At 35.7% G+C, this 18,462-nt stretch overlaps 1 protein-coding gene across 3 annotated transcripts in view; it reads right to left on the bottom strand.

Moving 5' to 3' along the window:
* The window catches only part of Zfyve9 (zinc finger FYVE-type containing 9), a 217,031-nt gene that overhangs the window by 13,043 nt on the left and 185,526 nt on the right, over nt 1–18,462 (bottom strand). For 2 of the 3 annotated variants that reach the window (XR_011708836.1, XM_027945059.2), the window contains exons 14-15: nt 3,747–3,897; nt 1,368–1,448 (exon numbers count right to left, since the gene is read on the bottom strand). Coding sequence is in view for 2 of the 3 variants with exons in the window: in XM_027945059.2 (XP_027800860.1) it covers nt 1,368–1,448; nt 3,747–3,897 (232 nt within the window). In the remaining variant the exon portion in view is untranslated. The remainder of the gene's footprint in view (nt 1–1,367; nt 1,449–3,746; nt 3,898–18,462) is intronic. The other variant, XM_071617821.1, reaches the window with a different exon arrangement.

Genomic DNA, 18,462 nt, shown 5'->3' with positions numbered 1-18,462 from the left:
TAGATGGTCAAAGGGATACTATATGACTTTTTAGACTGGGTCACAAAGAGCAGTGCAACTTCTTCTACCTTGTTGCTGGCTTACTCATGCTTGGAGTCCTGAACCACCACCTAAGAAGCCCAATATCACAAGGATTGACAGGCTGTGCTAAGGAGTACATATGAAAGTACTCCAGTGATGATTCCTAGTCTTTTGTTGTTGTTGTTGATGGACCTTTATTTTATTTATTTGTATATGGTGCTGAGCATCGAACCCAGTGCCTTACACATGCAAGGCAAGAATTCTACCACTAAGCTACAACCCCAGCACTGACTCCTAGTGTTTAAATCATCCCAAGTAGGACCCAGATGTGTGTGTAAACAAACCTTCAGAGAACACTAGCTCACTGACAATAAATAACCCTTACCTTTAGGTCAACCCTACTGAGATCACCAAACAGGGTCAAAGTGTCCCTGAACTGTCCTGTCAAGATTCATCATCTAGAGCAAACAACAAGCATGATAAAATGGCTATTTTAAGCCATTAAGTTTTGGAATAATTTGTAATGCAACAAGACTAACCAGATCAAAATAAACAACCAACAAAGAAAATAAAAAAATGTGTTGATTAGCTTTTCATTTAATTAACTTTTATCAGGATATGGGTCATGTTAATTATAGCAACCCCATAGCAAGCACATCTCTTTCTGTATCCTGAATGATGATCACAGCACTCACACTCTCTTTTTTTTTTTTTTGGCGGGGGCGGGGGTTACCAGGGATTGAACTCAGGGGCACTCAACCATTGAGCCACATCCCCAGCCTTATTCTGAATTTTATTTAGAGACAGGAACTCACTGAGTTGCTTGGCACCTCATTTTGGCTGTGGCTGGCTTTGAACTCCTGATCCTCCTGCCTCAGCCTCCAAAACAACTGTGATTTTACAGCTGTGCACCACTGTGTCAGTAATCACAGCATTCTTATAGGTAGGAGGGAGTGAACTTCATCTACATATACAGCTGTGCACCACTGTGTCAGTAATCACAGCATTCTTATAGGTAGGAGGGAGTGAACTTCATCTACATATTTGCATATGTGCATATATCTGAACTCTAACTACATCCCCTTGGATACCTTATCCCAGAGCTAGGAAAGGTCATCTCTTATTTTTTTATGTCCCATGGTATCTGTACCACTTACTCCCTTCTCTGGAGAATTAAGCACTCTAATGAGAGTTTTAATTTGCTGAACAGTGAGGTGCCACAGAAGAAATAATAGAGGCCAGACATCTAAAGCAGAAATATTAATGCTTCTTGTAATGTTTCTTGCTGTTTAGTTGTATAATTAGGTCTGAACCAAAGCACATGCAGTGAATAATTCGTTCTTTACCTTCCACGATACTGGACTTGGCAAGGTATCCTGAAGAGGATTTCAGAGCGCCACTGAACACAAAGAAACTGGCACCAGTCACTAGAATAGCAATAGAAATAGTTTAGTGACAACATACCTCAGATGGAGGGGTTGGGAACAATAATGAAATATTTGGTAATTGGGAATTTCGAACATCATATAAAAAATAAAAAACACTGTATCTATATACCACAGTATATAGTCAGTAATTTCTTTTTTTAAATATTTTTTTAGTTGTTAACAGACTTTTATTTATTTATATGTGGTGCCAAGAACCAAACTCAGTGCCTCACACATGCCAGGCAAGTGTGTCACCGCTAAGCCACAGCCCTAACCCCAAAATTTCTTTAATATGTTTTGTGAAACAATTCTCTGGTGGGCATATAGTAGGTAACTGTCTTCAATGTATTTTTAAACTAGTTGTTCACTAAAGGCATAAAAGGCATTTAGCACAAGTATATTCAAATAATATATCCAAAATAGAGTAGGTGATAAGTCTATAATGTAGCCAATAGTTCTCATGCTTATGACTGCTTTGGGAAAGAAATTTTAAAATAAGATCCTGTTTTGCTCTTCCTCAAATCAAGAATCAAAAGAATATTACTACAAAGAAATCTTAATGGTCAAGTCCAGGGGTTAGCAAATTACAGCCTACATGATCTGTAGTCTAGTTTTATAAATAAACTTTTATTGGAACACAGCCATGTCCTTCATTTGCATATTGTCTAAGGGAGTTTTTAGACACCAGAATCACACCTGAGTAGTTAGTGACAAAGACTGTAGGCCTAAAGTACTAATCATTTTGCCCTGTACATAAAAAGTTTGTGGCCCCTAGTGTAATCCAATAATTTCCAAATTTTTTTTAGATTAAATATATATTGAAGATGAAGATATGGTACAAAATATATTTTCCAAGAAGAGTTACTTAGAAAAAAAAAACATTTAAAAGACAAACTCCAACTACTAGTATTTCTTTATAAAAGAAAAGATATGCAATTATATTTAGCTTTAGGAAAGCTTCACTATACTATCCATCTTAAACTGGACTGGGATAAGCCAACTTCCTACCCACTGGCCTACAGTATCTCTACAGATGGTCATCCAGCCTTTGTCCTACTCTTCTAAAGTGTTTGGGAGCCCACAATAGCACTGGTGATCCATTCTACTTTTGGACAGATTCTCAAGGTAATAGATTGTGATCTCAAATTGAACCCAAATCTGCCTCAAATCTGGTTTTTCACCTGATTCTGGTTATGGAGTTTTGTATAGATAGAGAATAAGCTGAACCTTATTTTCACATAATAAAATCTAAATAGAAGTAGCTATTTTTCCATCTTCTTCCAATGTACTCTTTTCCAGATCAAACACTAATATTTTATTTAAGAAGTCTTCCTTTGAGGGCTGGAGGTGTAGCTCAATGGTAGGGTACATGCCTACTATGCATAAGGCTCTGGGTTCAATCTCGTAACACTGCCAAAAGGAAAAAAAAAAAAGTCATTTTCTATCTAGACGCAAATTTCTCACAGGTCTTAAATCATCCTCTGAATGCTACCAAGTTTTATCAATATAATTATAATTTCACAAAATATAGTTTTGGGAGATACCCTGAAGAAAAAGTCTGTGGTCAAATAAATGTGGGAAGAAATATACACTGTCTTCCTTTTGAAAAATTAGCTTGTTAAAGGATCTGAAAAAGATCTGTGTTAAGGAAACCTGTTTATGAAGTTGTTTAACACAGGGTTTCTCAGATTTTTATTTATTAAAGAAAGACTTTCATTTATTTATGTGAATATTTTTTTAAACCACAGAAAACACTTTGGATAATACTACCTTGAGCAAAGTTTCTCAAATTTAAATATATAATTTAATCACTCAGGGATCTAGCTAAAATTCTGGTTAGCAGATTTATCTGCTTCATAGATTTCTCATTTCTAACAATCTCCTAAGTAATGAGACCACATTCTAGGTAGCACTGAAACTAGGAAGATTCCTCCAGAATCCTGTCAACCTATTAATTAATTGCATATATTCATCTAACAAGTTCCAAATAGATCTGAGCACAATCTCACTAAAGGGCCTAGTCTCACCTTCAAATACCAGTGATGGCACAAGCAATATCGTGGTGCAGTACTTCTAAAATGTTTCCTTCAATAACAGAGACCTCATTTCCAAGACTCTTTGAGTCTGACTACATGGGAGTCAACATAATTCTAGAGAACATGGACGGACATTCTTGGAAAAGCTCATTAGTTTATGGTCACTCTTCTAGAAAGTGTGTGTAACGGAAATGAGATAGCCAATGTTCCAAGTTCAGAATAACCTTCCATTATTAAAATCTCAACTAGCTCAAACACTTACCTTTCCTGGGCTGATTGTGAATACTGATAGCCTGGGTCTGATAGTTTCCATCATCATTCTGTACACACACAAGGTGAGAGTCTGCCTTTTCATTGAAGCAGGCACCTCCTGCCAGCACATGCTCATTGGACTTGTTCATAGCTTTCATCATCTGCAATTGAAGAAGAGGGTTAATCCTATTCTCCCAAGAATGGATACTTTTTCTCTGACATGGTATAATTCCACATTCTTAAAGACAAAAATAACATCAAATATTATTAAACTGACAAAGGAGCTACCAAATAATGAAAACAAAGTGAAAAAACATAGTTACCATTAGTAAAAAACAAAAACAAACAAAACTCCCCAGTGTACATATAAAAATTCCCTATAGTTTATGTGATTCATAATATAACCTATGAACATAACATTTTGCGATCATTTTTTCTCCTTTTACTGTTACACTGAATTCAAGTAATGAAAATTAGTTTAACTAATTGCAATGGTTTCTCCTAGTCACTGAATTCTTTGAGGATATATACTCTGAAATTCTAAATCCAAAAGAATGTTCCACATTTAAGTGCATCTGCCTTCCTTATCAGTATCAAATGTGTGAGGCTTTCCCCTACAAGTGTATGAAATTCTACAACTTAAAGTTTGAGATCTTCAATGAAATAAGCTATCAATATTTTGTCTTGTTCTTATCAAATGATGTAAGATGCATGCAGTGGTGTATACATGTATCTTTTTTTTAACTTTTTTTTAAGAATACCTTTATTTTATTTATTTTTATGTGGTGCTGAGGATCCAACCCAGGGCTTCACATGTGCCAGGTGGGCGCTCTACTGCTGAGCCACAACCCCAGCCCCCACATCTGAATCTTAAGCAACTTGGGCAGGTGACACCAGAGGATCAAGTTTGAGGTCAACCTGGTCAACTGAGTAAGACTGTCTAGACGGTTGTGGTGGCACACACCTGTAATGCCAGTAACTTGGGAGGTTGAGACAGGAGAATCATGAATTCAAAGCCATCCTAAGTAAAAGCGAGGCACTAAGCAACTCAGGGAGACCCTGTCTCTAAATAAAATACAAAATAGGGCTTGGGATGTGGCTCAGTAGTTCAATTCCCCTAAGTTCAATACCTAGTACCCGCACACACACCAAAAAAAGAGACTATGATATTTTTTAAAGGTGAGTGTGCTGGTGATATAGCAGTGGTATAGGGCCCCTGGGTTCAGAAAGTGTGTGTAATGGAACAATGGGGGGAAAAAAGAGAAATATTTAAGATAATTCTGCATCTAATTTGGAAAAGGCTAATGGGCCATTTTTGTGTCTAATTAACAAATCTGAACTTACCTTGATGTTAAAACTCTGGCCTCCTGCTAAGTTAATAATATATTTGTTTGTTTTTATTTCTCATTTTTTCCTGCATGTCATCCCATTTAGTGATCTAATTTTTTAATATGGCTTCAATCCTTTGAATGTCTAACCTGAAACCTTCTTTGTTCTACTCCTCTATTTGTCCTATGCTCTAAATTACAATACCATATCGCCCCATTCCTCCCATCCAACTACCAATCTGTATACATTCTCAATGCTTTTATCTATTCTGAATATTACATATAAATGAACCATGCTATATGTGACCATTGTGTTTTAGGTTCTTTCACTTAATATAAGTTTTCCAGACTCATCCACATTATAGTATGTATCAGTAATTACTCATTTTTATGGTTGAAAAATATTTCATTGTAGGTATAATTATACAATTTGTCTATCCATTCACCCACTGATAGACATTTTTAAATTTTTTTATTTGTTCTTTTTAGTGATATATAATAGTAGAATATATTTTGACATATTGTACATACATGGGATTATAACTTCTTCTTGTGGTTGTACTTGATGTGCAGTTACACTGGTCATGTATTCATATACGTATATAAGAAAGTTATGTCCAATTCATTCTACTGTCTTTCCTATTCTAATTTCACTTCACATGATAGTCTCCAGTTCCATCCATTTACCATCAAATGCCATCATATCTTTCTTCTTTATGGCTGAGTAATATTCCATTTTGTATATATACCACATTTTCTCTATCCATTCATTTGTTGAAGGGTACCTAGGTGGGTTCCATAGCTTACCTATTGTGAATTGAGCTACTATAAATATTGATGTGGCCCTGTTGATGGGCATTTTTAAAGTCATTTCCACTTTGACTATTATTACAATGAACATGTGTATAAATGCATTGGTTTGAGTACCTTATTTTCAATTTCTTTTTCCAGTGCTAGATATTTAATCCAGGACTTCACATAATGCTAGACAAGAGATCTATCACTGAGCTATATCTCCAGCCCTTTGTTTTCAGTTCTTTGGGGTATATACTTGGGAGTAGAACTACATGGACATATGAGAATTCTGTTTAATTTTTTGAAAAGCTGCCAAACTTCACAGTAGACCAATATTTTACATTTCTACCAGCAAAGTATCAGAGTTCCAATTTCTCCACATCCTTACAAACACTTTTTTTTTGTGTGTGTGTGTGGTGCTGGGGATTGAACCCAGGGCCTTGTTGTGCATACTAGGCAAGCACTCTACCAACTGAGCCCTAGTGGAGCTGGGTGTGGTACCACATCTCTGTAATCTCAGCTACTTGGGAGGCTGAGGCAGGAGGGCTGAAAGTTTGAGACTAGTCCCAGCAACTTAGTGCGCGATCCTGTTTTGAAAAAATAAATACATAAAAATGCCTGGGGCCAGGCACAGTGGCACACACCTGTAATCCAAGCAGCCTGAGAGGCTGAGGCAGGAGAATCATGAGTTCAAAGCCAGCCTTAGCAACTTAGCAAGGCCCTAAGCAACTTAGTGAGACCCTATCTCTAAATAAAATACTAAAAAGGGCTGAGGATATTGTTCAGTGGTTAAATGCCCCGGTTTAATCCCCAGTACTAAGGGAAAAAAAAATGTCTGGGGATGTAGGTCAGTGATAAAAGCATCTAGCTCAGCAATAAAGCATCTCTGAGTTTAATTCCCCATATTTGGGGGTGGGGGGATGGGGAGGAAAACACATTCAAAAAACAACAAAAATCCTAGTGGACCATGCATCCTATCTGATCATAATGGAATGAAACGGGAAATCAACGATAAAAGAAGGAAGGAAAAATCCTATAACACTTGGAGAATGAACAATATGTTACTGAATGATCAATGGGTTACAGAAGACATCAAGGAGGAAATTAAAAAATTCTTAGAGATAAATGAAAACACAGACACAACATATCGGAATCTATGGGACACAATGAAAGCAGTTCCAAAAGGAAAATTCATTGCTTGGAGTTCATTCCTTAAAAAAAGAAAAAACCAACAAATAAATGATCTCACACTTCATCTCAAAACCCTAGAAAAAGAAGAGCAAAACAAAAATCCTAGAGGGTTTGAAATGTTTATCTCATTGTGATATCTTTTATCTTTGTGATATTGTGTCACTCTATCACTGAGCTACATCCCAGTTCTTTTATTTTTTATTTTGAGACAAAGATTTGCTAAGTTGTAAGACTGGCCTCAAACTTGCAATCCTACTGAATTGGCCTCTCAAGTTAATGGGATTACAAGGCATGTGCCACCAGGTCTTGCTTATTACTCTAACCTTTTAAAAAGTTTTAAAATTAGAGAGTGTTAATCCTTCAATTTTATTCTTGTTTTTTAAGAATATTTTTGAATTGAGGGTCCCTTGCAATTCAGATAAAATTTTGAGTACTGGCTTTTCCATTTCTGCAAAAAAGGCTGTCGACATTTTGCTACGGTTTACACTTAATATGTGGATAGCTTTCAGTGGTATCTTATCAATAATAAGTTTTACCCAGTAACCCAGGAAAGTTTCCATTTATTTAAGTATCCTTCAATTTCTCTCAATAATGCTTTATAGCTTTTAGGGTATATTTACTTGTTTATATTTACTTGGGTATTTTATCAATATCAGTCTAAGTCATCACCATTTCCCAGCTTTCTTTATAACTTTCACAAAGTTAACATTTTAATTAATACTCTATCACCACAATAACTGACACTGATAGGCTGACATTTATTAACATCACTATTCCAAAATACTTCTATCAGGATTTTTCAAAGGTTATTTTCAAATCATTCTTCTGCAAACAGTATGAGTCAGCCAGAAGATTTCTGCTTAACAAAGTCAACTGAGGGACTAATTTAGGCTCTCATTTACAATTTACATTTGTACCACATGAATGAAACAGAGATGATTACATGTAGTAATTTTAAAGAAGGTTATGTCCATCGCTTCTTCCAAATCATTAGACTAAAGTGGTTTCGAATTGTGTCTACATTAAGCAGACTAAGAAATTTTTTCAATTCGGAGATTCTGAATAAATTAGCTGGCCTTGAAAGAAATCATTTTCCTGAATTTCAATTTCAAGCCCAACAAGGTAAACTTTATATTCCTTTGGAGTTGAATGAACAAATGTTCTTGCTCTTAAAATAACACTCATATCCAAGAGGTTCCCAGATATCCAACAGACATTTCTAACCATAAAATAAACTTATACTTGTCACATAATGATATAAATACTTGACTATCAAATTTAGTTGTGGTATTTCTCCACTCTATTAATTCAAATTCTATAATATGTCTTTTATTTATTCCTATTTTTACCATAGTTCAAGGCCTAATAACCTTTTTTTCTGGACATTAAATTATACCTGGTTTTCCTATAGTCTCCATTAATTTTGACTCAGTCCACAAATATTTCCATACTTACAAAAGCACAGTTTTAATATGTAACATCTTCTACACCTGGTCACAAGTTTCCTATGCTCTAGCCCCAAACCAGCTTTCTTCTTTTTTTTTTTTTTCCCCTGTGTGTGTGGGGGCGCAGGGGGTACTAGGGATTGATCCCAGGGGTGTTTTTCCACTAAATCACATCCCTACCCCTTTTTATTTTTTTGAGACAGGGTCTCACTAAATTGCTGGCCTTGAACTTGTGATCCTCCTGCTTCAGCCTCCTGAGTCACTGGGATTAAGAGGCATGTACCATCATGCCTGGCTCAAACCAGCTTTTCTGTTTTGCTTCCTTTCCTAACTGTATCCTTATGTGTTCCTTCTATATGAACCTAGTTCACGATGCCTAATCATTTACCATGACTACGTCTTTGCGTTTACTATTATCGAGCCTCTCTTTTCTTCTCCCAAATCCAAGTACCTGAAACAGATGGCCCCGAAATTATGGCTTAGTAAAAATACCAATTCATGCAAGAAGCTTTCTAAAACCCCCCATCAGACACTACTACGACCACTCCCTTAAATGCCATAGCATATTCTGCATATTTTTATATGCCATCATCTACATTCTGTCTTGGATAATAATAAGTAGCAAGGACTTGAGCCAGATTGCCTGTAATTGAATCCTGGCTTTGCTGATAACTAGCTAGCTGTGGGCCCTTGGGCAATTTACTTGGCATCTGTGTCCCAGTTTCCTAACCTTTGTAAAATGGGATAATAAAAGTAACTATTTCAGTAACAAGGTTTTGCAAGATGGCAGAATAGAGAAGGTCACTTTTCTGGCTAATCCCTGGTATAAAACCAAGAAAGCAGATAGGCAGCTAACAAGGTGGGTGAAAAGGGTGCAGGGGCTTTACTGGGATAAAATACTGGACATTCAAAGCAAATCAGGGACTCAGGAGGTGGGATATAATAGAATAAGAAAGAAATCCCCAGTGCCACTGCTGGAAGCACTGGCCAAAGTGGTTCCTATATGTGCTAAGTTGAGGGGTAAGGGAATTAAAGGAACCCACACTTTTAGGAGGCCTGAGTCATGTCTGCAACTGAGAGATCAGAAATAAAAGATAGTGCCTGACTAAAATGAAAGGTGTGCTGCACAATATCTTTCTGCAGGGAAAGAAGCTGCATCTCTCCTGGCTGCCTGTGGAGGACACAGGAAGGAACCTTTTTGCAGCTGTGGCATGAGGGACAACAGCTGAGGCAGTCGATTTCCTGGCAAACCCAAGTTTGGCTCAAAATACAGGCCTGGTAAGCCCACACTGCACAACATAGAGTGTGCCTAAGTGACCAGGAGAAAATGAAACATGGGGAGGAGTTTGCACAGGGGAATACTGGTAATGGAAACCCACCAGGCTCCGCCCTCCCCCCCACACACACATCAGGCCATTTGCAGGACCTGCTGGGAAAGATGCAACTTGCCTGAAATTTGTGGGAGAGACTGAATTTGGAGATTGAACCCGAGACCAAAAAACGTGAGATCCGAAGGTAATGAAGTGGACTAGGAATTGGCTCCTCTAATACATGAGTGGAATCCAGGGGAGATCCCTGAGGTACAGTCTTCCAGTATGGACTGGCAACTGCTGGGCCCTGGAGGTTCACTGATTTAAAATCTTCAGACCCATCACCATCCAACAGAAGCTGGACCTATCTATGCATCTTCAAGATTTCTATCTACAGGATTTCCTCTCACATTCCAGCAACCCAACCTGATAGTAGACCAGGCATCACACTCCAGACAGCCCCACCTAATACTGCTTAAAAGAGAAGCTGAGAATCTTCTGAAATCCAACAGACATGATTCTTTAACATTTCATCAAGATTTTTTTAAATTTTAATTTTTTTTTCCTTTTCACCATTTAATTGTGACCTGAATAGTTCATGGACTCTTATACGTATTCATACTTGTTGTTTGTGTATCAACAGGTATTTTTTCTCATTTCTAGCATTTTTGAAGCCAGTTAGTTTTCACGGATGAGTATTTTGAGGACTAGGATATTCAATTATTATATTTTGGTTTTGTTTTATATTCTTTTGTTCTTATTTTTTTAAAAATACCTTATTTTATTTATTTATTTTTCTTATGCGGTGCTGAGGATCAAATCCAGGGCCTCGCTCATGCTGGACGAGAGTGCTCTACTACTGAGCCACAACCCCAGCACCTCTTTTTTACTTCTATTTTCTCTCTTCCTCCCTCATATTCATCAACATCATTTCTATTCTCTCCCTATCCACCATTCAAAATTGTAAATCTTTTTGCAAACTTACTGTTATTGCTGTGAGCAATAATTGATTATATATTTTTTTATTGTGACAATTAACATTTTAGATATCATAGCAGGAACTATTTGGTTAATGCTGTAGACTGTTTGCATTGATTATTATTATTATTTGTCTCCCCCTAAACAGTGAGGTACTACAAATCTTCAGGGACACTATAAGTCCACAGGGCAGAAACTCTGCTGCCTCAGATCCATACTGTTAGATGGGGAGATACACAAACAACATGAAAAAGCAAGGGAACAAATTCCCCCCCCAAAAAACAAGGTACTTCAATAACAATTCACTGACCTCACAGTAGAAGAAATGTCAGAGAAGGAGAATATTCATAGTTAAACTCATCTATGAGATAAAGGACAATATAAGGAGTGAAATCAGAGAGATTCCTAAAGCACAAGAAGTAAAATCAAGAATCAGTAAATGGAATGGTATCAAACTAAAAAGCTTCACAGCAAAGGAAACAATCAAGAACATGAACAGAGAGCCTACAGAATGGGAGAAAATATTGCCACCTACACCTCATAGAGAGCATTAATCTCCAGGACATACAAAGAACTCAAAAAACTTAACAACTAAAAAACAAAAAACCCAGTCAATATATAAGCAAAGGAACTGAACAGGCACTACTTCACAGAAGAATAAATATGAATGGTTAAAAAAAAATGAAGAAATATCTCTAGCCATTAGAGAAATGCAAATAAAAACTACACTGAGATCTCATCTCATTCCAGTCAGAATGGCAATTCTCAAGAATTCAAGTAATGCTCAGTTCAGTGGCGCACACCTATAATCCCAGAGGCTTGGGAGGCTGAGGCAGAAGGATCTCGAGTTCAAAGGCAGGCTAAGCAACTGAGTGAGACCCTAAATAAAATACAAAACAGGGCTGGGGATGTGGCTCAGTGGTTGAGTGCCCCTGAGTTCAATCCCCAGTACCCCACTCAAAAAAAAAAAAAAAAAGCATAGCATATTACCTCCTATCTCAACACTATTTTCCAAAGCACCTTTTGACCAACTCTTTTCATTTCCTTCTTCTCTAAAAGAAATGTATCCCTTGAAGGCCGAAAACCAAGCATTCCTCAAACAGATTTTAGCACCGTCTGTTCTAACTAGTGCTACAACAAACCTTTGAAAATTATGCTTTTGTAATTTCACACTCCTCTGAAGAATATGTGTAGTCTTGAATTAAAATAAACCAAAACTCCTATTTTAGAATCAGAGTGGGAAAGAATCTTAAGAGGCCATTCAGTCCAACTTTCAGCCTAAATTATAAAACATGGAGGAATGTACAAATATATGATTTCACAGATTCTTGGATTATATCACACTAACACAAACTTCTTTATTCTTGTATTTTGGTTTTGAGAAAGGATTAACAAAACTTTGCTTCATTTTATGAGAGTTTTACAGGTTAACTATTTGGCTATATTTCCTCACTGACCTAATAAAAGTTTAAGTGTCTACAAATTTGGTAAGGGAAGAAGTGTTTTTCAGAGTTATATTTAACATAATAAACAAAACAAACATATTTAAGTGTACAATTTGATGAATTTTGATATGTATATTGGAGTGAAATTATGAAAAGTATTTATGCAACAATCTTCATGAGAAATACTGATATGTAGTTTTCCAATTTTCTATTATCTTTTCCTGGTTTTGTTATTATTAACTGTTAAGTCTGGACTCAAAAGAATGACTCCTCTTCTATTTTCTGGACATGGTTATGCAGAAACATTGTTTTTTCTTCCTCCATTGTTTGGTAAAAGTAACCAATGAAACCAACTCAATGTGGACTTTATTTTGAGGAAAGGTTTTTAAAATATTTACAATTATTTGAATACATACAGGGCTATTCAGGTTATCTATTTCTTCTTTTGACAGGTTAATGTGCAAGGAATTTGTCCATTTTGTCTAAGTTGAACATATACTGGTATAAACATGTTCATAATGTACCTTTATTGTTCCTTTACTTTCCTCTAGGACCTGTCATGATAGTCACCTCTCTCATGTTCCAAAGGCAATTGTGTTTTCTCTACCTAATCAATTGGATTAGAGGTTTATCAATGTTATCGATCTTCTCCAAGAACCACCTTTTAGTTTCATTTATTTTCTTTGTTGTTTTTCTGTCTTCTATTTTACGAATTGCTGGTCTTTATTATTTTCTTTCTTTGTCTCTACTTTGAATTCTATTTGCTCATCTTTTTCTGATTCTTTAATGTAGAAAACTAAACCATTAATTTGAAATGCCTTTTCATAATATGAATGTTTAGTGCTGTAAATTTATCTCTAATCACTACTTTAGCTATGCCCAGCAAATTTTGATATTTCATGTTTCCATTTTCATCGGTTCAAAGTATTTGGAGGGCTATAGGTGTAACAGCTCAGTGATGGAATGCTGGCCTAGCATGCATGGGGCCCTGGTTGAATCTCCAGGACTACAAAATAATAACCCAACAACAACAACTTCCTTTTGACTACTTTGATCCATGGATTATTGAGAAATATGCATTTTGTTTCTAAATTTGTGAATTTTCTAGGGATCATTCTAGTATTAACTTCTAATTTAATTCCACGTGGTCCCAGATCACACACTGTATCTAGTATCAACTTCTAATTTAATGCCACGTGGTCCCAGATCACACATTGTATAGTATGGACCATTTAAAATTTATTGAGCAGGTGCAGCGGCACACACCAGTAATCCCAGCACTTGGGAGGCTGAGGCAAGAGGATTGTGAGTTCAAAGCCAGCCTCAGCAAAATCGAGGCACTAAGCAACTCAGTGAGACCCTGTTTCTAAATAAAATACAGAGGGCTGGGGATGTGGCTCAGTGGCCAAGTACCTCTGAGATCAATCTCTGGTACCAAATAAACAAACAAACAAATAAATAAATAAAATTTAACAAGACTTCTTTTACATCAAATACTATGCATATGCACTGGAAAAAATGTTATTCTGATGCCATTGGGTAGAGTATTCTATAAAAGTCTATGAAGTCAAATTGGTTGATTATGTTGTTCAGTTTTCTATATCCTTGCTGATTTTTGTCTATCAGTTGAGATGTTATTAAAATATACGAATACATTCATTTATCCTTGTAGTTCCACCAGTTTTTACTTGAAGCTCTGTTATTGGATGTATGAATGTTCAGAATTGTTACATCCTCTTGACTGTCACATTATAATTATAGAATACAACTCTGTAATCTCTGGTAATATTGTTTGTTCTGAAATACATTTGGATATTCTTTCTTTTGATTAGTGTTACTATGTTTTTTCTTATATTTTCCCATTCCCTTTCAAATGATTTGTCATTATATTTTAAGTGGTTTTCTTGTATACAACTTACAGCTAAGTCTTGTTTGTTTATCCAACCCAATAACCTCTGCATTTTAAATTAAGGTATTTAGACCATTTATACTTGAGTGATTATTAATATGATTGGATTTAAATCTACCATCTTTCTAGTTAATTAATTCTTGAGGTACTGGGAATTAAATCATACATGCTAGGCAAGCACTCATCACAAAGCTTTCTCCTACCCATAGCTCCTCTATTATGTTTTTGTCACATCTCTTTTTTTCACCATCCTTTTATGTTGCCAATTTATTTTCTTTGTTAGATTACTTGCTATACCTATTTTTTTTTAGTGGTTACTTTAACTTATCAATATACTTTGAAGTAATATTATATCACACCCCATCATATGCTTCCACTTTCCCTTTCTTAGTCTTTGTTTTATTGTCCTATATTTTGTTTCTACATGTTATTAATTCCATAATACATTATTATTTAATACATTTTATATATATATACACACATATACATTTAAACAGTTATATTTTAAGATTTTATATTTACCAACACACCTACCATTTCTGTTGCTTTTCATTCCTTTGTGTAGATCAAATTTTTCACTATTTGATACTCTTCCTGAGTAACAACATTTAATATTTCTTATGTGATAGGTCTATTGATAATAAATTCTTTTAGGCATTATGTACCTGAAAAAACATTTTGTCTTCACTTTTGAAACATTTTCACTTGGTATAAAATACAGATTGAAGGTTTTTTGTTTGCTTGCTTTTCTCAGTAAAGAATTTTCTAAACTGGACTGGGGATATAGTTCAATTGGTAGCATGCTTGCCTCGAGTTTAATCCCCAGCTAAACTACCTTTTTGTTTTTCCTTTTTCCTTCTTCTTCTTCTTTTTTTTTTAAATACTGGAGATTGAACACAGGGGCACTTAACCACTAAGCCAAATTCCCTGTCATTTTTTGATAGTTTATTTATACAACACTGAGTTGCTTAGAGCCTTGCTAAATTGCTGAGGTTGGCTTTCAACTCACAACCCTTATGCCAATATTCTAAGGTAGGTTTATCTAACTGCTAAAGAATGGTAATTGTACCTCAGAAAAAGCTAAGCACGTGTTTTATTATTTTCTGATGTTCTGGAAAAACAAACAAGCAAACAAACTCATGGAATGTCACAGGTAAAGGCTTTCTTCACATAGGTCATATGCTTTAGGCTCCCATGACGCTGGGAGGACAGGCATGTACCACCACGACCATTTTGCTGCATTGTCTTGTGGCTTGTACTGTTTTCATGAGAAAGTCTGCTGTCATTCTTACGTTTGTTCCTTAATATAAAATGTAAATGTTCTCCACTACCTCCTTTTAAGATTCTTCATCTCTGCTTTAAGCAATTTGGTCATGGTGATTATGAAGTTCCTTAATATATATTTCATCTCTTTTTTTGCAACTTGGGTTTTTCAGTTTGTTGGATCTAAGGTTTTACACTTCTCATTAAATTTGGGAATTTTTCAACCATATTTCTTCAAATATTCTTTCTATTCACCACTTCTCCTCTCCTTTGGATATTTTAGAAGTAGGCTGCCTAAGGTTACCCACAGCTCAATGATGCTGTTCATTTAATTTTTCAGGCTTTTCTCTTTGTATTTCATTTTGGATAATTTCTATTCCTATGTTTCCAAGTTCACTACTTTTTTCTTCAGCATTGTCTAATCTGCCTTTATCTCATTCAGGGTATTTTGCATCCCATCATCATTTTCCTTTCTTGAAGTCTTATCTGGATCTTTTCAATATCTTCCATTGTTCTCCTAACAGGAGAACCTGAAACCTTCTTTCATTCTTTCAAAGCTTTTTTTAGCTTGTTAAACTGAATCAGGGCACCTGAATTTATGGATAATTAAGATCACTAGGGATAATCTGTTCCCTAGTGAAGAAACTTTTAAAAGAAACCTTTTCACTTTGGCTGATAAGTATGCAAACTATTCCCGGTCCCATAAGAATTGTTCTACCCATTCCTTTTCACTGCATTCTTCATGTAATGTACTGACCAGTAAGTTAGAAGCTAAAGACTCAACAAAATCCCCTTGAAGATCTCCTGAGTTCTTTTATTTCTTGTATCTGCCTTGCAAATTCTAATCATCATAGCTTCCCATTTTTCAACTCTGTCTCCCAAACTCAGGGAGACGTACAATCTGTTTGGGGTCTGCCAACCTATCTGATGATAGGAGAAAGTTAAGGTAACCACAGGACTCACCTCCTCTGCACCATTGTCTATGGTGTTTGATTTTCCTTAGTTTATCTTGATGTTTAGTTATTTAAGGTAGATTGATATGTTAGTTGACTAGCACTGCTGTAGTAAAATACCACAAACTTGTGGCTTTAAACAACAGAAATGTGTTATATCACAGTTATCAAGGCTAGAAGTCCAAAATCAAAGTTTTCAGAGATGGTTCCGTCTGAGTGCTATAAGGGAAGGATTTGTCCTAGGTCTTTCTCCATGGCTTAAAGATGGCCATCTTCTCTGTAAGTCTTTTCACATCCTATTCCTTCACTGTGTGCCTATATCCATATTTTCTTCTTATCACAATGCCAGTCATATTGGATTAGGGCCCAGATTAATCACTTCCTTTAAAATTTATTACTTTGTTAAAAACTTTATTTCCAAATAAGGTCACATTCTGAAATCATGGGGGTTAGGACATGAACAATATGAACTATGGAGGGACACAATTCAACCCATTATAGTCTCTGTTATTCCAGCATGACCAGAAGTAAAAACTGACAAACTATATTTGAATAGAACCATAAATACCTGATAACCATTCATACCTTTGATTTTCCTTAAGCACAGACACTCTTATAATACAGCATGAGCCCTACAGACACCATGAAATTTCTGCTAATGAAGCTGTTATAAAACATATTGGCTGTTGTCATCAAAATGGCCTCTAAGCCAGGATAACTCCTGGAAATGCCTGATATGAACCTCATCTCCTTGCATTTTAGCAATCATTTCAGGGTGGGTAAAGGTCTAAAAACATGTTCCCAGGCTAACATGCACGAGGCCTTGAGTTTGATGGCCAGCACCACAAAACAAAATAAAACCTCCCAATTGGCTATATCAAATGCTGCATAGACCATTGCAAGGGCTTTCCTAGAAGACAAACACCTGATATCACACTGCTGGCAAGATATGATTCATGTTCTAAATCCTAAAGAGAACCCTGGGGCCAAGTATGACCCCATGATATGATTGTATAATAGGGTCTACACAGATTCACAATAGATGCTGCACCATTCCTTAACAGTCTTCTATTCTTCACATTAAATGCCTATAGTTAACATTAATATTTTCTTTTTCTAAAATGGTTTCCAAAGTCTTCACCACTCTGACTGCTTTTCTGTAGATTTACTTATGAGCTTCATACTTCTTAAAGAAATCTAGCATATTAGGAAGTTATTTAAACCTTATAAGACTATGTAAATGAGAATTTTGTAAAACAAGTTCAATAAAAGTTAATCAAATAAACAATTAATCTGAATGATGATAATGACAACAATAACAATATATTATTCATGAATGCCTATGGTTACCAGAAACCGACTAGTTATTTGACACACCTGATTTAAATGTCACATTAACCTTATAAGGTAGGCATACTCATTTTCCAGAACAGAAGTTAATCCATCAAGGTAATTAGTAATTAGAGTTAATTATTTTTAATTATTAACAGAGTTAGTAATTAAAAATCAACCCAAGGTCTATTTGACTCCAAAGTCTGATTTTTTTCCCACTATGACTTATTGCTTTACTGATCTTAACAAATATTAAAAAACAGTTGTGAGGTGGGGGTATAGTTCAGAGGTACAGCATGTTATCATGTGTGAGGTTCTGGATTCAATCCCCAACACCAAAGAAATAAAAAATAAACAAAATCCAGTCATATATTAGGAAATGCCCCATATGTCATTCTAGTTTAATTGTTCTATGGGACTTCCATATTTAAGTAGACATACTGGACATGCTAGTGATCTAGCAATATACAAAAGTTAACTGAGGATTATTTTTTTATAGTGGAGTTTGGACAATTTTAATAGCCCAAATGTACTCTCCAAAAGAAAATACTATAATTACTTTACTTTATCATCCCTTACAGATTGGTAATTGTTAAACTGATGTTTATACTATTGTGATTAACTGTAGGGACACTAGAATCAGACTGTCTGGGTTTGATTCTAGCTGTACCACTTGCTAGCTATGTGAGTGCATTACAAGTTACTTAAAGTACTGTGTCTTAATTTTCTCATTTCACTGAGTCAGTGTAAAACAATTGTTTGCTTAGAATAGTGCCC

This window comes from Marmota flaviventris, chromosome 10 (assembly GCF_047511675.1).
Source record: "Marmota flaviventris isolate mMarFla1 chromosome 10, mMarFla1.hap1, whole genome shotgun sequence".
In the NCBI taxonomy this organism is placed as follows: domain Eukaryota; kingdom Metazoa; phylum Chordata; class Mammalia; order Rodentia; family Sciuridae; genus Marmota; species Marmota flaviventris.
The sequence above is the reverse complement of the archived record's forward strand: the minus strand, read 5'-3'. Positions and strand labels throughout refer to the sequence as shown.